Source organism: Vidua macroura, chromosome 1 (assembly GCF_024509145.1).
Source record: "Vidua macroura isolate BioBank_ID:100142 chromosome 1, ASM2450914v1, whole genome shotgun sequence".
Classification (NCBI taxonomy): Eukaryota; Metazoa; Chordata; class Aves; order Passeriformes; family Viduidae; genus Vidua; species Vidua macroura.
In genome coordinates this window covers 149,818,813-149,842,097 of record NC_071571.1, presented here as the reverse complement: position 1 = coordinate 149,842,097, position 23,285 = coordinate 149,818,813, and the positions used below count along the sequence as shown (strand labels likewise).

General features: G+C 41.4%; 1 protein-coding gene across 2 annotated transcripts in view; it reads left to right on the top strand.

Moving 5' to 3' along the window:
• The first annotated feature begins 3,599 nt into the window (after nt 1-3,599).
• The window catches only part of TRAPPC9 (trafficking protein particle complex subunit 9), a 449,912-nt gene continuing 430,226 nt past the window's right edge, over nt 3,600-23,285 (top strand). Inside the window, exons 1-6 of one of the 2 annotated variants that reach the window (XM_053973133.1) lie at nt 3,600-3,662; nt 5,096-5,696; nt 14,731-14,876; nt 17,024-17,152; nt 21,041-21,067; nt 22,242-22,363. In XM_053973133.1, the coding sequence (XP_053829108.1) occupies nt 5,113-5,696; nt 14,731-14,876; nt 17,024-17,152; nt 21,041-21,067; nt 22,242-22,363 (1,008 nt within the window). In that variant the 5' untranslated portion in view covers nt 3,600-3,662; nt 5,096-5,112. Of the gene's footprint in view, nt 3,734-5,095; nt 5,697-14,730; nt 14,877-17,023; nt 17,153-21,040; nt 21,068-22,241; nt 22,364-23,285 lie in introns of both variants that reach the window. The other variant, XM_053973142.1, reaches the window with a different exon arrangement.

Here is a 23,285-nt window from a genome sequence, read left to right as displayed (position 1 = left end):
TCCTCATCAGATGTGTGCTCCAGCCCCTTCAGCAGCTTTGTGTCCCATCTCTGGACACGCTCCAGCACCTCAATGCCCTTCCTAAACTGATGGGCCCAGAACTGCGCACAGCACTCGAGGTGTGGCCTCCCCAGTGCCCAGCACAGAGGGACAGCCACTGCCCTGGTCCTGCTGGCCACACTAGTGCTGACAGAGAAAGCCAGGAGGCCACTGGCCTCCTTGGCCACCTGGGCACACCCTGGCTCACGTTCAGCTGCTGTCAACCAGCACTTCCAGGTCCTTTTCCACCTGGTCATTTTGTGCTGAGCAGCTCCAGTGCTTTCCAGTCAGTCTTCCCACCTGGGTGGATTCCTGCTGCCCCAGCACAGGCAGGAGCAGCCCTGGGGTTTCGCCTTCCTCACCTCTCATCATGACTCCTCAGCTCCAGGCTGGCACAGGAGGGTGGGGAGCTTGTTCTTAATGGCAACTGTGTGTATCCCGATTACAGGCCACTGCCTACAAAGCTGTTAATCCAAACTGTAATGACAGGCTGCTCAACACCTCTGCAGCTGTAGTACAGTCCCAGGGAATGTGTTTGGTCATCCTGACACTTGTCAGAGCTGTGGGGGAAGTGTGGAGGGCACGTGTAAACTATGAAGTGATGATGGGGCTGCATCTTCATTATTAACACATTCCCCACACTTACACTGTGGGCCTGCTGCATAGGAAAGTTGTAACATGCTTGTGGATGGGGTTTTGATGCTGGGAATGTTTGCTCCAGAAGTCTGCCTGTGCCTGTTTGGGTAAGAGCTGCAGGGTGAGTGAGCACTTCCAGAAGTGATGACACATTGTTTGCATCAATTCATTAATGGTTTCAATCCAACAGTTTCCAATATGCTTCACAAACAACATGCCGGATGGTTTGTATTGGTAAGAAATCTGCTAAGGCCACTAAATTATCTCAATATGAGAGAGAAAAGCAGGAGCTTTTTCAGAATACACAATAATAATTCACATGGAATTTAGGGGAGAAAGGACCGTACCCATGAAGAATCATTAAATGGAAAACACAGGGAGTTTATTGACTAAATGTTACTATCTTATACAGAATTTGCCCAGTACATAAGGCCAAGCCTACAGATGATCCTGATTTATTAATAAAATATAGCATCATGAGCAGTTGGAAGTGCAAGGATAACAACAGTATATGATAAATTCCAAAATTACTGTATCTCTTAGGCTGTATAATTCTCTTGAGATTACATCTTATGTGAGGCCACTGTGTGTATGTTATATCTGAAAGGAAGCACAAATATCTTGGGATGCTGCCTGGATGTCTGGAAGGATTGGTTTCTTTCTTGATCCTTACTGTCTTGTGACATCTTGTGGAGACAGCTGATATTACTCCGGCAGTGAATTTCTTAAAAATACTACTGGGGTCTTTCATAAGAAAGAAATTTCAATATACAAATGAACCCTCATCAAACCACCAGGATTTCTGAGGGTATTGAGCTTGGTGGTGTGAAGGCACAGGTGAAGGACCCTCTGAGCTCCTCAGAGCTGCTCTTTTCCCCTCTGCCAGCTGAGAGCTTGGCCAGGTGTAGTTGCCTCTGTGAGTCACTGTCTCCCAGAGAAGGGACAAAGGGAGCAGGAGCTGCCCCTGGCAGGAGAAGGGAGGCTGTGAGTGACCGGGCTGAGCACTCCCCATCCTGCTCTGGCCCTAAGGCCGTGCTGCTGTTGGGCTTGGTCAGCTTCTGTCTGAGACTCTGAGGCCAGCTTGTGCTGCCATCTCTCCAGCTCCTTTCCCTTTGGGAAATGTTGTCCATTTTTTTGAAGATAACTGAAGGTCAAGGCTAAAGCTTGTTCAGTTCCTTTTATGCTGTTATTTTTCTTCACGTCTCCCAAATCAGGGAAACACGAGAGGAGCAGAGAGACCTGCCTGCAGCCCACAGTTTGTGCCACAGTGGCTGAGGAGACCTGAAAAGAGGTTGTGGCCAGGTGAGGGTTAATATCTTCATCCAAGTAACAAGTGACAGTACAAGAGGAAATGGCCTCAAGTTGTGCCAGGGGAAGTTTAGACTGGATATTAGGAAAAATTTCTCCACCAGAACGATTGTCAAGCATTGGTACCATCTGTCTCGGGAGGTGGTTGAATCAGCATCCCATGAGGGATATGAAAGCCATGTAGATGGGGCTCTTAGGGACATGGTTTAGAGGTGGCCTTGGCAGTACTAGGTTGGACTTGATGATATTAAGGGTCTTTTCCAACCTAAATAATTCTATTCTACCTAAAGGCAATTGTTCATCCAAATTTTTCAAACACTGTGAGTTCTATTGAAGTTATTTTGTTGGAGTGCCACTGCTTTAAGTCATGACATGGCCCCTTATAAAAGGCTGCAATAAGGTGTCCCTGGACCCTTCTCCAGGCTGAGCAACCCAAACTCTCTCAGGCTCATTCCACAGGAGGGGCACTTCAGCCTTCTGATTTCCATGGCTTCCTCTGGACCTGCTCCAAGAAGTTTCTTGTGCTGGGGATTCCAGACCTGGATGAAGCATTGCAGGCGAGGTCTCACCAGAGTGGAGCAGAGGGTCAGAATCCCCTCCCTCACCTGTTGCCCACACTGTGGGATCAACACAGGACATGTTTGGCTTTCTGGATGCAAGTGCACACATGGCCAGCTCACGTCCAGCCTCTCATCCACCAGCACCCCCAAGTCCTTCTTGGTGGGGCTGCTCTCAATCCACTTATTCCCCAGCCTGTATTGATACTGGGGTTTGGTCATCCAGGTGCAGCATCTCACACTTTGCCTCACTGAACATCATTAAGGTTCTCACATCCTCCACCAGAAATTCACCTGAACTCTTGTACAAGGCTCATACTTCGGGAGTTTTTGTACTTCCAGAGTTTTCAAACTTTTGCCATTTAAGCTACATGACTGAGAAATCATCTCAGAGGAAGACCTCCCTCTTCTCGAGGAGGCTCAGGGAGGACCTCATCATTCTCTACAACTACCTCAAAGGAACTTGTAGTGAGCTGGGGCCAGCATCTTTTGCTGTGCCAACAGTGTGAGGACCAGCGGAAACGGACTTAAGCTGAGAGAGGGGGATGCAGATTAGATATTAGAAAGAAGAGGTTTTTTTACTGTTCGGGTGGTCAAGGCATTGGAATACACTGCCCAGGGCAGTGGTGGAATCACCATTCCTGGAAGGGTTTAAGAGGCATCTGAGTCTGGCAATTTGGTTTAGGGGTTACAGTGGCAGTGCTGGGTTGACAGTTGGACTGGATGATTTTATGACACCACACCAACTTCGGGATTTGGGAATGCCAGGAAGGCTCACTTCGTCCTAAGGGCTAGCTAGAGCCCTTTAGGTTTTCATACACAGTCGGCTGAGATTCACCAGGTGAATCAGTCATCCGTCCACTCCTGTTTTGCGTTCCTCTTGGAGCAATGCCTCGTGTTCACAGGCAGAAGCTTCCAGTCCCCGTGGAAGCCCCGGGGCCAGCACCGCGAACGACAGCGGAGAATTGCCGCGCTCCCCTCACAGCTCTCCCGCCATGGCCCGCCGCGCATGCGGGAGCGGCCATTGCCGTCAGTTCCGGCGGCAGCGGGGCGGCTCCTGTCCCGGCTGTGAGTGCCGCTCACCCGGTTACCGCCCGGCAGCCGCGTCCCCCCGTCCCGGCTGTGAGTGCCGCTTCCCCGCTTACCGCCCGGCAGCCGCGTCCCCCTGTCCTAGAGCGGTTCCTGTCCCGGCTGTGAGTGCCCCCTCCCCGGTTACCGCCTGCCCCCGCTGCCCAAAGACCGGCTCCTGCCCGGGCTGTCAGTGCCCCTTCCCCGGTTACCACCCGGCAGCCGCTCCCCCAGAGCAGCTCCCCCGCGCCTTTCACTGCCCCTGACAGCGGTTCAGCGGGGTGTGCGCCTCTGCCGCGCCTCCGCTGCGCTTCGCTTTTCTGCAGTTTATTTATTTTTCCCTGCTAGACTTGCCGGCCCAAAGTGGCGTATTCCTGAGGACAGGGAAGGGGGGGAGCTCCTACCCGCTGCGGCTTCTGCTGGGGGAGGTGTCAGGACGGTGCTGCTGCCCTGGGAATGGGGCTGCACCCTGGGAATGGAGCTGCGCCCTGGGAATGGAATGGGGCTGCTGGGCAGACCCCGGGCAGTGCGGTGGGAGAAGGGAGCTGCAGTCCGTAGTTCTGAGGATCCCGTTTCCTCAAGGCAGCTGTTCCTCTGTCACCTGTGTCCCCGTGGGCTCGGAACTCGTCGTTCTGCTTTGTGAAACCAGTGGTATTAAGTGTAAAGCTGGGCTGCGTTTGTTTTGGTTTGTTTTGGTTTGGTTTGGTTTGTCCGTGTGTTTGTTTTTGTGAAGGTTTGGAGTATTGTTTGTGTTTTTTGGTGGTATTTACGGTTCAGGGCTTTGGAGCTGAAGTTCAGGAAGGGGATCTGTGGTGTTTTGGAGGTCTCAGACATGAAAGGACTCAGTGATATGCATCCTCATTCAAGACTCAGCTGCAGAAATCGGTTTTAGAGAGCTCAGGAGAAAAGGGACTCTAAATATTTAAATGTAAAAGCAGAAAACATTGCCTGGTCGTTACCGATGTGTGTTTTGAGAAAGCAAGACTTTGCTTTTCCTCAAAAATAGGTGTTCTGGTCCTGATTTTCCTCTGCTTAGCCATGTGTGAGCATTGACAGCTGTGTAAAGTTCGGTGATCCTGACTTGGTGCCTGTTTACATCTCACCCCACACAATTTTGGATATTTCCCCAAGGAAATGGGACTGAAGAGCCTGAGTCTGACAGGCTCTCCTGAGCTGGTATTTCTGCCCAGTGGCTATGGTAGAGACGTGTGTGAGCTGGCTTGTGTAGCTGCACAGGGAGTGTGATTCACTTGGAAAGCCCTTATTTACAGATTTTTGTTTGATAAGTGACTAAAAGTACTCCTTGTACACAGTGTAACATCAGTAGGTTGCATGGTTGAAGATTTAGTAAAATAATGAAACAAACAGTGGTATTGTAACACATAAATTCAGGCTGCAGAAGTGTTTAGCATCAAAGCCCTGGTTTGATTCAGCAACCCCGTGTACTTCTGAAGGTTAAAAAATAATACGCGTTTTTCTTTCACTAGCCTGCAGTTGATGCAAAATGAGTGTTCCTGACTACATGCAGTGTGCTGAGGATCATCAGACCCTCCTGGTCGTGGTTCAGCCCATTGGCATTGTACCTGAAGAGAGCTTTTTCAGGATCTACAAGCGGATTTCAGCCGTGAGCCAGGTTAACGTGCGCGACTCACAGCGAGTGCTCTACATCCGATACAGGCACCATTATCCCCCAGAGAACAACGAGTGGGGGGATTTTCAGACACACCGCAAAGTCGTGGGGCTGATCACTATCACAGAGTGCTCTTCAGCAAAGGAATGGCCTCAGACTTTTGAAAAATTCCATCTTCAGAAGGAAATGTATGGCTCTACTCTCTATGATTCCCGGTTGTTTGTCTTTGGGCTTCAAGGAGAGATTGCAGAGCAGCCCCGCACAGATGTGGCGTTTTATCCCAGTTATGATGAGTGTGAAACTGTGGAGAAGAGAATAGAAGATTTTATCGAGTCTCTCTTCATAGTGCTGGAGTCCAAGCGTCTTGACAGAGCCACTGATAAGTCTGGAGACAAGATTCCCCTGCTCTGTGTTCCTTTTGAGAAGAAGGATTTTGTAGGTCTGGACACCGATAGTAGGTAAGCAGCTACTTTTGTTAGCTGTTAAAAAAACACATCTGTGGCACTTGCCTGCCTTTAGGATAAGCCTATTAGAAAGGACAAGGTGAGCCTTGTTCCAACAGAGGCTGTGCCCTGGTCTTTTCTGTGTTTGCTTGCTGTAGTTTTAAGAGAATTTAACGTGTAGTCTCACTGTATTTGATGTTCTGAGCTTGTTTTTATATATACATTTAATTGATGAAGCTCATCAAAATAGCAGGAAGAAGTCACAGGAGTGGTTTGACAGATTCTGCTGTAATGAGACTTTTTTCTGGAAAACTTCCAATGTATTATAGATATTATAGTATTAATAAAAAATTCAGGTAGCATCAATGAAACTATTTATATATCATGTTGAGTAGTATTTGACTAATGATACTTACTGTATTTTTTCCCTTTAAACCTCTGTCTAATTTTTCATTCTATGAGACAGTGACTGTTTATTTTGGTGACAAAGTGCAGCATCTTTCACTGTCCTTCTTTGTTTTATGTAATTATTTGTTATTGCTTTTTACCTGTCTTGTTTTGCTACCTGTTTGGTTTTTTGAAGGTTAGAGTTTTATCCCCCAGTTTTTCTTTCCTCCTCATTTGCATACTCATCTGTCAGATTTGAGTGTTGCATAGTTCCTGTGCAGGGGATAAGTAATTCTGGCTTGATAGCTACAGGCAGATGCAAAATCTGTTTGACTCTGCTGCTTGCAGTCAAATCCATGGGATGGAAGCCTCCACCTTTTGTCCTGGCAGAGGTGGGGAAGTCCTATGAAAACTCAGGCTGTGTGTGGAAATAGTGGTGTTCATATTGTGTTGTACTGCAGGGATGCCAGCAGAGGTTTTTATTGCGTGTAAAAGCTCAGAGGTGTTCAGGCAGTTTTGTGAAGCTTTTAGATCAAATTAATCAGCTCTGCCTGCATAGTTGGTCCTGACCTTGGAAACATGCAGAAAGCATTCCAGGTTTCTAATTAGTTTGAAGTCTTTTGTTAAATTACCTGTGGTGGCTTGAAGGACCATCAGTACCCCAGTGCCCTGCTCCTCTTTGATGAGCACTTGAACTGGCTGTGACTTGCTGGTCCCTATTTGTCCCTGCACTATTATTCAATTATCAATATGAATTACTTTTTGCACGTGGGTGGTAAAGTTGAGAAGACTGGACAAGCCTTTTTACAATCTTGTCTTTTACTCAGTTTGAATAAAATTTGGCTGAATGTAATCAAAATTTCCTGTTCCAAATAGGTAGAAAGTTATAATTGTTGGCCAAGAATCTCAGAATAAATTTTGCTGTTCAGTTGTGTCTTCTAAAAAATGGCGATTTGGAAATTGGTTTCTTAGATGAATGACTTATTTCTGAGCAATGGCTGTGTTGTTACTAGTGGGAAATACTCCTTGTGAAGTTCTGAGCTGGAGTGACAGCAGAATGTGTGCCCACACATCTCCAAGCAGGTGTTTGATGCTGTTGCAGTGAGGAGTTCAGACAGATTCAGTGTGGTGCTTCAGTTCTTTGCAGAATGGAAGGTGTGTGACCCTGTGTGTAGATACAGGGGTTTATCCAGAGTTAATCACTGGCTCAGCTCTGCACACAGCCTTGCTGGGAGGTTTGAATACCAAACATGTTCTCAGTAAGTCTGGATCAATGGATGTACTTGAAATATTTGCTGCACCAAACTGCTCAAGGAGAAGGTGTTAAATATTCTAATTTTTCTTACTTCAATAGTAAGAAAGTTCTTCAGTTCTATTTTGCTGTGGAGTTAGTACTTCTGATTGTTATAAAACTTAGGATTTATACATTAAAACTTCAGAAAGCTGAATGAAAATATATTTCTAGCTTCTCTGCACAGGAGCCTTTCTAGGTACCTTTCATGTAGCCTGATGCATCTCTGCCCTCTGTTCTAAAACATAAACTCAGGTCCATGGAATGAGATTGAACTCAGACGAGGTTATTAAACTAACTTACACTTTCAGGCCAAAGTCTTTGGATGTGAGCTGGTGATAATAACATTCCATTTTATTATCTGTGAGTTTTTTGGTGCTTGGTTTGCAGTTCACAGGATTTTATTTTCGCACATTCCCTTCTGTAGTGACAGATTGACTAATGAAGGGAAAGCACTGCATACCAGGGAGAGACAGGGCTAGGAAGGACCTTCTTCAGTAGAGACGAGTTTCTGTTTTTGCAAGATTGGATGTGTAATTCTGTTCAGGGAGGGATCAAGGTTGTTTGAATGCAGGAGGTAGGTACATCTGGTAGAACAGCTTTTGCTACTTTGTTGGTTTTGAGTCTGTCAGCATAATGATTTTACAGAAAGAAATAAAAACATTATGATATTTAGGTATTGAGGCAAATGAACCAGCTTTTTCTACAACAGATGGAAATTTCTAAAGGGTTAAAGGCAAAGAAAGTCCCTTGATCTTTTCTAGATACTTTCTGTCTATTTGCAAATTTTGTCTATAATGTACCCTGACATTCCAGTCAGTGTGTAATCAATTATTTAAAAACACAAATGTTCTCTATTAAATGGATGGCAGAGAAGACACACTGTGTTCTTGTAACAGAGGGTGTGTCTCTGCTGCTGTAATTGTGGATACCTACTTAGGATAAATAATCATCTCTTCCTATAACTTCTAAAATTGAAGTTAAATGGCAATGTGTAGCAAAGGTGTAATTAAATGTGTGGTGCAGCTGTAACGTGGAGCTATTGGGATGATAGATTGAGGGAAAATATGTTAAGAAGTTACATGGGCTACATAATTCTGATCACATGATTTGGAGACTAATTAAAACTATTGAACATAGTTTGTATCTTAAAAGATACTCTTCTCCAAGTGTTTTATGGTCAAATATTAAGGTTAATACTTATGTGATGATCAGGGCTTTATATGTAAACCTGATCATCTCCCTCACCCAGTTATAACACACTCATTAGCTTGGTTGCATGATAATCGCCATGGAAGTAAACTGATGGGCTTCTTTTAAGATGCAAAGTTCATAAATTAGGAAGATAAATTATTATTTCAAATAGGGTAATGAATGGGAAAAGTGAGGATGATCTTTGTCTTTTGCAAGTGTATGTGTATGTGGTTGTTTGTATAGCGAGCAGGAGAAGCACATTCCCAGAGCTGACTGAGATGACAACATACACAAACTCACTGAATTTTGTGTGTAGAAGAACTTTTTAGCTGGTAGAAAACTATATGTTTGAAACATAATGGGTTAAAGTCCTAAAATGTTTTGAAGAAAGGCTGTCCTGTAAAACAGACATTGTAAGACTGGGAGGCTTGGTTTAATTCCTGGAGCATTCAGCCAAGAAGGGATTTTGGCAAGTTGATTTATTTTTTCTTTCTGTCTCTTCAGCTGTAAATTGGATAAAATATTTATGTGGTCACAGGGCTGCTGAGGATAGTTGAAAAAGTTTCTGAAATCAGTTGCACTTGATAGTTATTTGTAGAGGCTGTGAGATTGATGGAGAACAATGGAAACACATGTTCTCATGATGATAGAAACATCCTACAAACTAAAAACTAGGAAACATCTGTGCCAGAAATACTGAAAATCCCGTTTGTTTTAAGTTTTCTGTTTTATTTCTGTTTTCAGCTAAAAATAAACATACTTAGGTATGATTCTAAGTCCACTTGGATAAGCTCATTTTAATGTTGTTTACATCAGTTTGTGTCTTAGGTTCTTTCTTTTTTAATACTGGCATCATTTAATGCTGTGGAGGGATGAGGATGTAGGGCCCTGTTTATAGATGTGTCATAGCTGGGATTTGTACACTGATTTATCAAAGTTGATGATCTCAGTATGTGTATGTGGCTGTTAATTTTCTTTCCGTTCTCTGTCTTTCTAATTTCTGTTTTGTTCCTTTCTGTTTTTTTCCCCCCCTTCTTCTCTCATACTGCCCTGTGAGTTTGTTGTTGGGTCTAAAAAGGTAGGATGTGATTGTCTATTTTTGAAAATAGTTAGCTTTTTTCCCATGTCCTGCCTCTTCACTTCGCCTTCATTGCATATTTTAGTGTTGCTTTTTATCTTTATTTTTTCAGTACACACAAAAATAATTGCTGCCTGGAGCCTCACCACTGCAGTTGCCCCCGTTTTGGCGCATTTGGCAATTATATTTGGTAGCAATGCTGAGTTTTTTTGTAGGACACACATAGTCTGCTTAGGTGGCTGCTGGCCTTTGGAATTTGCTTTATTTTTTAAACTCCAAAGTCATGAAGCTGTTGCTGCCTGTGTTTGATTTCCAAATTCAAAAGTTCTGGCAGTTGATCCAATGCCGTAGCTGTGTCTCTTGAAGTCTGGATAATGTTATGATTGGTGGTATCTATAGCTCTGCATGCTAACTGGAATTAGTAGAACTTGATGGAAATTTTTGTTGGAGCATTTTGCATGAATACACTTTTGAGAATTGATTTTGCATGTTTCTTGTTTGTAAATTTAGCCAAATTTTGAGGATCCAGAAATTCCGTCAAACTTGTTTCTGGATGGTTTGTAGTGAAAATAAATTCTGTGTTGAAATATAACACTGTTGCACTAAATTTTCCATAAAATTATCCTGGGATCCTGGAAAAGAGCTGGAGATGAAAGAATAAAGCACATATCCTATAGAGCAAAGAAGGCAGAAATGGAAATCAAGTAGTTCTTCATAGTTCTGGAACAGATTTATTGTCCTCCACTTTGAAGTGGTAGCAGTGGTCAGTGGTCATGATTGTGGTGATACCTCTGAATATAAGAGTGTGTTTGGTAGAGCACTAACCCAACTAACTTTAGAAAATAAGATTTTAAATTAGTTTTGTAGTCAATGGAATTTTTCTGTGTGGTGAGGACCTTAAGAAGATGAGTTATGGTGACTGACACCAAACAAGCATTCCATGAGTGGTCCTGCAGGAAGTGGCACTGCCTTCCCTGGGGATGTTTCTGAGGGCATGACACTCAGGAAGGGGTTTGTAGGGGGAGACTTTGTGTGCTTCTTTGAAATTTAATGTTATAAATGATCTTCTAGAGGAAAAATTAATAGGAGCTGCTCTTGGCAGTAGGGTGCTGCAAGGAACTGGCCTAGAGAAAGGCTGTCCTCTTATCTAGAGGAAGTAGTTGTTAATTCACATGGGCTTCCTGTCCCTAGATAGATTAGGATTAAGCAGGAGAGAGCTTTAAACACTTTAAACAGTGTTTTAATAAAAAAATAAGTCAGAGAGAAGATATCTGTAAGCTTCTCACTTTCAGGTTCTTCAGCTAAAGCTGTGAAGCCAAACTAGCTCGTGTTAAAATGAGCAATCATAATTTTATACTGAGGTATATATATGTATATATATATATGAATATATATGCAGTAGGATATTTTTCCCAATTAATTTGCACCCCAGGATGCATAGAAGGAACAATGAGTCCATTGGACATGATTTTAAAGATGTTGTGGATACTGTTTTTTTTTTTTTTTTTTTATAGAGGCTTCCTAAATGTGAAGTGAATTAAGTTTTGCTGTCTGTAGAGAGTGGGTTTCGTTTCCATGAAGTCTTTGCCTTTTGTCTTTGTAGACATACTTGAAGTAATTGAATTCACTGTACTTAATTGTGACTGCCTAATAAAGACAGTTTATGCATTTGTTTAGGACAAACTTACTCTATAACTAGTGAGATAATGTTTTCCAAGAGGATGGCAATGACTTGCAGGGACTGTAGGGGATGAATCCTGTCTTGGCAATACCTTGAAGAGCCTAAAAATAGGTGGAGCGAATTCAGTTTTTGAATAATTAATAATAAATTTCTTCATCACCAGAAATAAATTATCTGTTTGTCTATAAACGAAGAGAATTTCCCAAAGAACAGTGTTTTTATGAGCAATATTTATTGATGTCTGGGTGAATAAATACCTTCAAACAGATATATTGACATGGGCATAAATCAGCAGAATTAGGTTAGGAAGAGCTGGTGGTGAGGCTGTGTGATCGAAACTATTCTGGTATCAGGTCCTGATTTAGGAGTCAGGCATCATCTCTTTTCCTTTGCTGTATGACTCATATTTATGAACTTAATCATCTGCTAGCTGGAAAATCTGGAGGAATGTTTATAAAGTACAGTTTTGGGAGAATAAGAACTTTAATTTGTTCATAAACATAAAGATTGCTTGAATGCATAGAGATGGAGTTGGAAGCAGTGGCGTCTTTGAGAGGAATTATAGCTGTGTAGGAAACAGTGATTCTCCAATTCCACTGTTTATGTAAAAAAATAGATAAAGCAATATAACATTTACAATGTTATTTTCATTCTGGAGTGCAGAGAGTAGGAAAATCTCATTTATAACCAATTTAAACTCTCCTGTACAATGCTGATTCCAGATTATGAAGGAAGTTATTTGATGGAGTTATTTTTCTATATATTTTCTATATATTTTTCTATATTTTTCTATAACTCAAAGTTTAAACTGAAATCTTGGTAAGATTTGGTGCCCTTCCATAGTTCATACAGAGCAGCTTTAGCTTTCACTTTGAATTTTCTTGCATTTTTGTTCTTAAAAGATCTATAAAATACATGCTTGTTGAACAATAAAAGACAAATATTTCAACTCCTGACACATCTGAAAGATAAAGAACAACAGTTGTATTGAGCTTCATTTAATGTCAACACCTTCACATCAATTGTGAATATGGTGTGCTAGATCAGAAAAGTGCAAACATTTATATAGGAATTATTTGTAACTTTTTAGATGGAGAGAAGCAATAGGAGACCTATTGCTTGTCTTCTTTTATTATTTCCTTTTTTTTTTTTTTTTTTTTTGTAGACAATAACACTGGTTCTGATGGCTTCTCTCTTTAGTTTTTATAACGCCATTGTACTTCTATATATTTTCTCTTTTTCAATTTCTGTCCCCTATCCATATAAATCAGTTACTTTCTCTTCTCCTTTTTCCAAAATGACTGCAAGGAATAAGACATTATTTGGTGGCTGAAAAGATGCTTCTCTGTGGTGTAAACTACCCAAGTCAAACTGATAGCCTTGATAAACCAGTGACATGGAACTGTTTGGATTCTTGCCATTCCTCCCTCCTGCCTTCAGATCTAAAGGAAATAAATTAATGTCCTTATTCCTACCCTTACATTTCATATGTTCTGTGCCTCTTCTCCTTTTGTCATTTCTACATTACAGACTTCATGAAGACAGTTTGTTCAGATGCCTTATGGAGATTATTTCAGTGACATTTCAGTTCATCTCTAGGGTCCTCTGGGAAGTTCTTCACTTGAAAAAAAAACACCCCACTGCCCCAAATCTGGTTTCATTCCGTAACTTTGGCATTCCCCTTATATTCTGGTATCATTCCAGGGATAAGAGTTCAGCATCTGCAGAGTGGGTGTAACCTTAGGGTTTTTTTTTGGGTTTCTTTTTTGTTTAAAGTTGCTAAGTTCAAATAGTCTCAGTAACATCTTAAAAAATCACAGGCTGGTTTGGGCTGGAACAAACCTTAAAGATATCTCATCCCAGCCCCTCTGCCATGGGCAGGGACACCTTTCACTAGCCCAGGTTGCTCCAAGCCCCATCTAACCTGGCCTAGAACACTTCCAGGGATGGGGCAGCCACAGCTTCTCTGGTCAACCTGTTCAACTTAATTTAAATTAAATTAATTAAATTGAAAAATACCACTACATCTCCTAAAAGCTCAAAGTTTACAACTGTGTCAATCCAAGATGGTTCTTTGTATTTTTACCACATTCTTTGGACTTCATGTATACAACAAAGAGTGACATCTGCAGCAGTTCTTCTAATTAAAATTTCATTTTTTATTGACTTTTATTTTAGTTTAAGCTATCCAAAAAAAAGAAGAGTCTGTTTTTCCTTGGTGTGACGTGTGAAAAGTAAACTTTCATACCTCTCTGGATGTACTTAGAAGACACTGTTAGAACAACAGGAACTACTATTGAAAACAGCATAGATAAATTAATAGAATATCTCAGTTGACATTTAAATTTCTTCCTCATAAAACAAGTTTATAATTGTAGTGCAAGGACATTCTTGTCAGGGAATACTTTTGCAGGAAGGAGAACAAGAGGGTCGTTCATGGACTTGGGAGAGCACAGTTGTTCTGAACTGTCACTTCAACCATGAGGTGTTTTCCAAGTCTGGTGTGTCTTGCTTTGCATCTGTTATGTTTCTTTAGCTGAAGCCTACTAAAAAACCAAACAAAATAGTAGGATTAGTGCCTTTGTCACACAGATTTATGCCCAAGTTGCCTTTTCAGCTGTACCAAGGTGTCTGCTGAATATATTCAGTAGGCTTTGTCTGTTCATTTGGGAAGAACATCGCCATTTATTTTAACATGTAAAAACGAGTAGGAGGAGAAACACTGTAAGCTGTTGCCTGAAGTGATGGTGCTTTTCCACTCATCATCTCTTTAAAAGAAGGGGCTGGGAGCAGGGGGAGGTTTGTGAGGTCTGAGGGGGTTCTGGGCCCTGATACCTTTGGGCTGTGTGTGAAGAGGGTCCCAGCAGAGGAGACAGAGGCCCAGAGCAGGATTTTGGAAAGGTTACCTTTAATATGCTCAGAGCCAAAATGTGAGGGATTCCATGGTAAGCATCCATGGACTTGTGGGATTTATTCATTAACAGCTTCCTGGAAGCACAGGAACAGTCCATCTCCTACTGAGGGAAAGGAAAAAGGTAGAACAAGAGACCACCCTGGCTTAACAATGAGCTTTTGGGTGTACTGAAGAGCAAAAAAGGGCATATCAGCTATTGACAGGCAGCCAAATACTCACTGTAGTCTGCAGGAGCCTTGCTTTGGAGGTTTTCAGGGCATGTGACTCTAGCTGTGTAAATGCTGTGTAGCCAAAACATGTGATACATTGCCTTTTTTTCCAATATATCCTCCAACTGTTGGTCCTTTTGCATATTACATTAGTTAGCATTCATATTTGCTTAGAGGCAGAGAGTAAATCAGTGTTGATCTGCTATTAGGGAGGAAAGAAGCAATGACTTTAGGTGTTTGTTAGCCCAGACCAGCATTCCCTGCCAGTAACTGAAGTGCACCTCTCATTTTGCAGACACTACAAGAAGCGCTGCCAGGGCCGCATGCGGAAGCACGTGGGGGATCTGTGTCTGCAGGCGGGCATGCTGCAGGATTCCTTGGTGCACTATCACATGGCAGTGGAGCTGCTGCGCTCTGTCAACGACTTCCTGTGGCTTGGAGGTACGATTAGGTGGTGGTAGTTGTAAAGCCAAGTAAATCAAACTATCCTCTGTAATTTTCCTTAGGCGTTGTGAAAATTAGTAATGATTTTAGTGACCAAAATCTGGATTATTGGCTGTGAATAAAAATGAAGTTGAAGCAAAAGATGGTCAATAAGACGTGAGAAAGGAATGGGTTTACCAAAACCTAAACAGAATGAATTGTGTTACTGTAGTAAAGCATGTATTTAAAAAAAGTTGTGTCTGATTTTTTCGTGATTCCTTGGAAAGTATTTGATTTTTATTCACTGGGTTGTATAGGTGTTTTAAAAATGTTTTCTATGGGTGTCCACTGTGGACTGTAAGGAAAAGATTTTTGCCTCTACATCTCCCAAAGCTGCAAGTGTTAAACCTCCCCTGGCATAATTTCCTTTCTTATAAGGTCCTAGGATTTGCTTTTTTCCCCTGCCTTTTCTCCATCCTTTCCTTATTTTTTTTCATGCCTGTTTTTTGTTATTTATTGGCCATACAAATGATCTTTGAGCACAATTTCTGCTTCTCAGTTTCATACCCTTTCAGGACAATCACTGTCTCCAGTTCTGCTTTTAGCTTTCTCATTCCACCTGGAAACCATTTATTCTTCCTAATGGCCCTGTAGATTACATACCATGAAAAACTTAACACCTTTTGACCTCCCACTTCTTTCCTTCTGCAATTCCAAAAACTTAAATGGCTCAGGATTCCTCAAATTCTACTTAGAGACCTCCAGAGGACTCTTCCAATCCAAATAGTTTGATAATTCTGTTAAGTCTGATCTCCTGCTTTTATCATGTCCAGTTACATCAGGTTGTTCAGGGACCTGTCCAGTTGAAATATAGAAATATATTTCAGTTATATTTAATGACGGAAGTTTTACTGTCTTTGAGCAACCTCTTCTAAAATTTTGCTGATTATAATTTGAAAAAAAACCAACAACAAAACATAAATTGGTCTTACCTTAAAGCAGAATTTCTTGTGTCCACTTGTGTTGACTCTCATCTGGTCACTGCACTTCTGAGAAGCTCCTGCCTCCATCTCTTCCCTACCTTCCCACTGGGTGTTTTAAAGGCAGCAGGAACACCAACCTTCAGCCTCTTGCTCTGTAAGGCTGAGCAAGCCCAGTTCTCTCTGCTTCTCATATGCCAGGAGCTCCTGTCCCCCGACCCATCTGATGGCCTCCCACCAGCCTTGCTTTGGGATGAGGCTCCTGCCAGCCCGTGTCTCCAGCCTGGCAAGTTCTCTCTGCATTGAAGTCCTGCCCTTCTGTTCCCCCCAGTTTGGTGTCACCCAGGAAGTTTCTGTGTGTGCTCTATGCAATCATCCAGACAGTTAATGAAGGCATGAGTATTGTCCCCCTGAGGACACCACTGGTCACAGGCAGCCATTTGGCTGATCACAAGCCTTTGAGTCTGGCTGCCCAGCTGATTTTCCACCTACTTGATAGGCCAGCTATCCCAATCTTCCCAATTTGGCTGCAAGCATTCTGTGGGAGACCTTGTCCAAAGATGTTTTGAAAGCCAAAATACACAACATCCACTGCTGTTCCTTTGTCCACTGAGCTTAGCATCTCCTCATAGGAGGCAATGAGGTTGCCAAAGGCTGATTTGTCCTCAGTAAATGGATGTGAGCTGTTCACAGACACCTTCTTTCACTTTATGTGCTTCCAGCAGGATTTCTGTGTAGCCTCTCCAGGGAGCTGATGCTGATCTATCTGTGCTGGTACTTCCTTCTCAAAGAAGATGACTTTTCCATTTTCCCAGCCACTAGAAACCTCCCCCAATGAGCATAAACCTGTTGGAAGTGATGAGAGAGTGGTCTTACCTTGGTCAGCTCTCTTGGCATCTGGTTTTGTGGAATTGCATCCTCTTGGATTAAGTGCTTTTCATGTGAGCTTCCTCTGCTGTGACAAGTTCTTACTCCTGCAGATTCTTTCAGTGGGTTGGGGCAATTGGGAGCTCTGAGGGTGAACACAGAGATGAAAAGCACATCTCAGAATTTTCCATGGTCTTTGTCATTAGACCTCTAATTTCAGGCACATTTTTGTTTGTGTAAATGGACTGTACCACAGGATACTTCACTTCTTGAAAATGTCTCTACTAATCTGTTGGCTTTTTTTCCTTTTCTCTGCAGCTGCCCTTGAGGGGCTGTGCTCAGCATCTGTCATCTATCACTACCCAGGTGGCACTGGGGGTAAAGTTGGGTCTCGCAGGGCTCAAGGAAGTTCTCTTTCTGCTGAGGCAGGCAACAGGCACAGGCCAGGTAAGGATGGCATTTCAGTTTTATTCTGTTTGCCACCACTAAACATCTGAAACCTTCTCCCTATGTCCTAACTTTGTAAAATTATACAGATAACAGCATTAATCAGAGGAGGGAGGTTTGGGAAGAATTTTTTTTTTTTTTTTTAATTTTTGCAATTATTTTTCTATTTTGGTCTTAATATCAACACATGTGCTTTGCATAGAGTTGCAAAGCTTTTGATTTCTTCACCTGATTGTTAGTAGTGTCTATGTTAGTTTGAATTTTGCTGAAGGAGATGCAGGCACTTTTCATAAAATATGATCTGGCAGAGCTGCATGTATTAAAATAATTAAGTTGGGTACATTTTATTAAGTTTTTTTTGCTATTCTAAAGCCAATGAGTAACAAATAGATTTTTTAAAAATGAAATGCCAATAAGCCAACATAATTTTTAAGATCTAGTATAGTTTTTCTAAACTCCTGGACTGTAAAAGAGTTGGCTGAGGAGAAATATGAGAGCAATCTGTAATACAGTGAACATTGTGGAAGAGGATGGGTAGGGATCAAAGTTCAGTGATTCTTTCAAGAGAAGAACTGGAGGACATCAAGCAGAGCTTAGCAGATGGAGAAGAAGATGAAAGGAGTTACTCTTTATCCAGCCTACACGTATGACATGGAGCTCCTTGTCATTCAGAATTACTAGATCTGGTGGTGTGTGTGAGAGAGGCAAGGCTGCTGCAGCTCCATGGCCTCAGGTCCAGGCAGACAGGAGACTGAGCAGGAATTCCCAGCAGGTCTGGAGAACACACAGGGAGCACACACAGCCTCAGTCTATCCAGGAGCTGGCCACTGCACTGCACCAGTTGCTGGCACCTCAACCCACAAGGCTGAGAGCCAGAGCTCTCAATTCCCGAGGTTGGTGCTTAGACCAGCACACGCATATGCCTTCCCCTCTGCTTTTCCATGCTTGTTCCCTAAACTGCCTCAGTCCCTCCTTCTCCTTGTCTTTGGCTCATCCCCTACACCCCAGAAGGAATCTTGTACAATCCCAGGGTGTTCTTTCCCTACAGTGAGCCCCATATTCCTGTAGGGAGTGACCTCCCAGTCTGTCTGTAAGGGGATCCGGAGAGCTGCAGGTGTAACTGAGCTGAGCTTCACCCCCCACAGCTCTGTTTGCTCTGATTTGGTTTTTGGGGGTCACTGATCCTCTCCACTCCTTTGTGGTTGTGCAGATGAGCCTGTCACATAACCTGACGCTTGTCTCACAATGGTGTTACAACTCCTGAAAGGTTCTGTGGCTTTCAGGAGAGGCTGGGCTGGGGTAGGAAAATGGAAATACATTGGTTAAGGTGAGCTACACAGGCCTTTGGGCTAAGTCAGCACAGCTGCTGCTGTGTATGCATTCACTCTGGACTGAAACATAGCTGTTTCAGTCATAAACAGCTAAACATAGCTGGGTTTAAGTGCTGGTGTTAAGTTCTCTTGTGTACAATGTGGTTAAAATGAAATCCTTCATCTAAAAGAAGCAACCACCCATCTTTATTATTTTATAAGTCACAATCTAGTAAACACTTGATTTGTATTACCTTTATTATGAACTGTGTGTATTGAAATCAGATAATTGTGATAGTACAATTACCTTATTTCAGGACAGAATACTAATTTTTGTACAATACCTAGTAATTAAAATCTATGTATTTGGTCCCATGACCTATGAATGCCTTTTACATTGGCTGTTACAATTTCACCTGATTAGTGACCTTTATCTATTTTTCAATGAATATTTATCAGGAGATGTTGCAATCTGTTTGTTTGTCATAGGTACTCCTGGTTACTAAAGAAGGTAACAAGTCACAGCTATCAGAATAATTGAATATATTTTGGGTGTATTATTTCTGGGTCTCAATTAAGTTATCATGTATTTCAATGTCCAGTTTGCAAACTTGTTAGTGTAGTTGTATTTTAAAAATATTTTAGTTTCATATGACAAGATTTTCCAAAGGACTTTCCTGTAAATAAAAATTGATCACAGTTTTTTTTGTCATCCTTTGCAGATGAAAATATTACTTTGTGGCCCATTAAATACTGTTCCCTAACTCTAGTTATGATCTCTGTGTTTTGAGGTGTGAACTGCTGAGCTCCCTCTGGCCAAACAGCTGTTGCTGTGATGTCATTTTCCTACAAAGTTTTCTGAAAGTTTCTTTTTATTACTTATTCCTGACTCTGCAGTGCCTTTCATATGAAATCCTTTCAAACTGCACCTTTGGTTATAGTATTTTTGGCTGTAATTGATTTTGTGAGGACAGTGCTTAATCTGGGGAAAAAATTCCACTGTATCTTTCTGTGGGATAAAGCCAGGGAAAAAAAGGGATTCCAAATTCTGCACAAACCAAGAAATGCCACACTTGGAACTGAAATTTTTGCCTGATTTTGAGGCATGTAGATGTGAGAGTTACCTTTAGTGCTTCCTCTTGTACCTGGAATTGCACCTCTTCTTGTGCCTGTACTTCAGCCTTCACAGGATGAAGTTTCCTGCCCAGATCCAGCCAAGAGAAACATCTTCCTCTGGAATCCCTTGTGCTTTCCATCATTTGGCATTTTTAGGCTACAGCACAGGACCTGGCTCCTCAGTAAATGGAGTGTCTGCTTTTTGTAGAAACAACTTTGGAAAGAAAGCTCCAAAATACAAATGAGCTTCTGCTCTGTCCTGTGGCTGCCCATCCCTGGAAGTGTTCAGGGTTGGGTTGGATGGGGTTTTTGAGCAGCCTGCTCTAGTGGAAGGTGCCCCTGCCCATGGACAGGGGGTTGGAACTTGATGATCTTTAAGGTCCCTTCCTGAGCCATTCTGTGAAAAGGGTGCTTTGACTTCTCAGGTATCTAAACCCTTTTGTTTGTATGGGGACAGGTTTAGGCTGTGTCCCCTGGAATCCCTGGATGTGTCTGTGCAGCCTTCAGTGTAAAGGATGATTCTGAGTTGCTCAGTTCCTCCTGGCAAGGAAATCTGGATGTGGTCTGTCAGTTATGGGATTTGTATGTCAAACATAGATGAGTCTGGATTGCTTTACGCTTACCACTGGCTGTTTTGGATTTCTCCACTGGATTTTATTTGTTGGGAGTTCTAAGATGTTAATTTTGTTGATTTTCCTCTTTCCCCAGGCAGAATTATGACACCTGAGTGAAGTGTTGGTGTATATTTGGGTCTAGATCTAAATCTCTGCTTCACTTGTCTGGAATCTGAGCAAGTCAACTGAAGGGAGGGTCTGTCTTGCTGATGAAATAATTGTTTTTGACTTCTTAACCCTTGATATGAACAATTTTATTGCCATGTTTAACCAAAGTTTAGGGCAACAAGGTGTTCCATACCTGGTAATCCAACTCTGCAGTACTCTTGGCAGCTCTTACATGGACAGTCTGGCTTATTGGGTTGACGTGACTCAATTATTCAGAAAATTGGATGGAGAGAAATTAATGACAATTAAAAGGGATAAAATTACTTGGAAATTTTATTCTAAGTATTGTGCAGATTAAATGAGCTCCCACAAGAAGATTTAAGTACTGTAGGTCTTGGCATTAATACTAAGTGGACTGCAATGGAAACTTGCTAACCAAAACAAAAAAGATAAAGGAAAAAATGTATGGCTTTAAATTATACTCTAAAAATTCTGAAATTCTTCTTAGTGTGTCTTAGAACTCATTGCAAATTCATAGACTTTTACATTTATTTATTAACAAAATGAGATTTAACATATGGGGACTACTTGAATTATAATTGGTAGTCCTTCACAACAGCAGTGATAATGCTGATGAATCTGATGATTTTGTTCAAGCCTGATGTTATAAAACATTATAAGAACTTACTTTGCTGGCTCTATTTAAGGCTGAAAAAAATCATTTTTGTTCCTCCTTTTAGGGGCACAAGAAGTTCTCATTGATCCAGGTACATTATTTTCTGCATGTTTCCAAAGTGTTTTCTTGTATTACTTGAAGTGTTTTGCAATTGTATAGATAGTTATTGCCACTTGCCAAAACTAGTAGTGATCCCTGATGCTTCAGTTTTTGGCTATAAATCTTGTGAAATTATAGAGACTGAAGGGTAACAGGCACAAAATAAATGCTGTAGTTCCGTGATTGTGCCTCAATAATTTTTAATCAACAGGATTTCTTTCCATGAGTAGTGAGGATTTAAAATATTTTTGAAGTGACCGACCTGAATGGTCATATGTGGTTCTGTAGTGTCATGGTGCTCCCTCAGTCATCATGAACAAACATCTTTTACTTCCATAAAAGTCCTCTTAATCTCCAGATGTGCTTGGTCTGATTCCTTAAGGCTAATAAACATATTAAAAAAGTTGCCTTAGCATTTAAGTATGTAAGGAAACATTCTTTCTGCTCCCTCAGTAAATTCAGAAATACCTTTCACAGTAGTTTTTAACTGACTATTGGCAGTTAGGGCCAGCTCTGAAACACAGAGATTTTTTTGCCATTTTTGCAGAGAAACCTCTTGGAGAAATCAGTTAGTGTATAATCCTAAATAAATTACAGTATAGTGCTACAGATTAAGTAATATGTAAGAAGGTATCAAGCCTTGCCAAACCCTTGATACATTTCTACTTTTATAATGTTAACTCCAATAAAATCAAATTCCTAAAATAAAATGTTCATGTTCTTTCTAATACCCCAGATTTCCTTGGTATCTATTTCAAATTCTTATCCCTAATATAGACCCTTTCTGTCTCTTGCCTTCTTTCTGATACAAGAAAACCAATTTCTTACTGTTTTGTCTGAGCCTTTTTTTTCCTAAGGTGTGCTTTAGAAACACAATTTTAAAGTAGAAGGAATAGTTCAAAGATTAAAACTGTCTATTCAGATGTGGCCATAATATAATTTTAGCAATCTATATTTTATTCATGGTTTAAACATTCAGATAAGGGCTAAAAATTGTGAATATATTTGGTTTTTACTAAGTGAAAGATTATTTCCTTTCTTTCTAGGTAGGGCAAGTGTACCTTGTGTATTCTGTGTCAAACCTACAGCATACCTTATCTTGCTTTTTAGATATTTAGCATTTGCCAAGAGTCCTTGTGCTCATTTCTGACCCTGTTGTGTTCTAGGTGCTCTGACTTCCAATGGGATAAATGCAGATACCAGTGCTGAGATAGGACGTGCCAAGAACTGCCTGAGTCCTGAAGACATCATAGAAAAATATAAAGAAGCCATTTCTTACTATGGCAAGGTAATCCTGGTTATTTTTAAATAAGCACCTTAAGGTGTTCACCTTTTCAACAGTGAACTGCTGAAGCTTTGGTTTTGGAGGATCTTTAAAAGCATGGCAGTGAGGTTTGTAAAACAGATTCCAGCTCTACCAGACCAGTTTTTAGGTTTTTGTGCAAATGCTCAGAGCCTGAGATGGAAAAGGAGCTTAATGTCTCCAGTCATAATAAGAAAAGAAAAAGAACTGGTTTTTACTTTGAAAATAGTGGCTCAATGTCCACATCAACACTAAAGATAAGTTTAATTGCACTGCAGTGCAGTTATTTAATCACTTTTTAATTTCAGGTATTTCTCTTGTTTGATAAAGTATCTTTAGACTAAGCTTATAAATATTTATTACAGGCATTTTCATGTCCATGTTGAAGGGAGATTCTCCAAGTGAAACAATTTCAGTTGTGTGCATGAGTTAATTTATGATCAGGAGCAATGAAAGGTGATAGTTCTGGGCACAGTGTCAAATAAATTAGAATCCATCAGTAAAACAATAACTGTCAAGGATGCATTCAGCTTTTTAATGTTACCTTAAGGGTATGTTGCTCATCTAGAAAGGGTGTGATGTCTCTAGGAGTATAAAATTATTTGACTTAGTTGGGCTTAAGGAAGGATATTTATATTTTGATTATTTATAATACGCACTGTGGTCTCAGCAAGTAATAACTGTGCTTCACTGCAGCTTCATTGAAATTACAAAGGGTTTTGTGTCAGGACTGATTTATAACCCTTCAACACAAGCACAGTTTCCTCCTGTCTGTTCCAGAAATACAGAGTAACTCCTTGCTCTAATGCTGAGGAAGCAGCACTTTCTGCATATTTTTTATGTTCTCACTCAGCTGAAAACACTTTTGTAGCACCTTCTAAAATAGATTCAATCTCCACTGATTTGC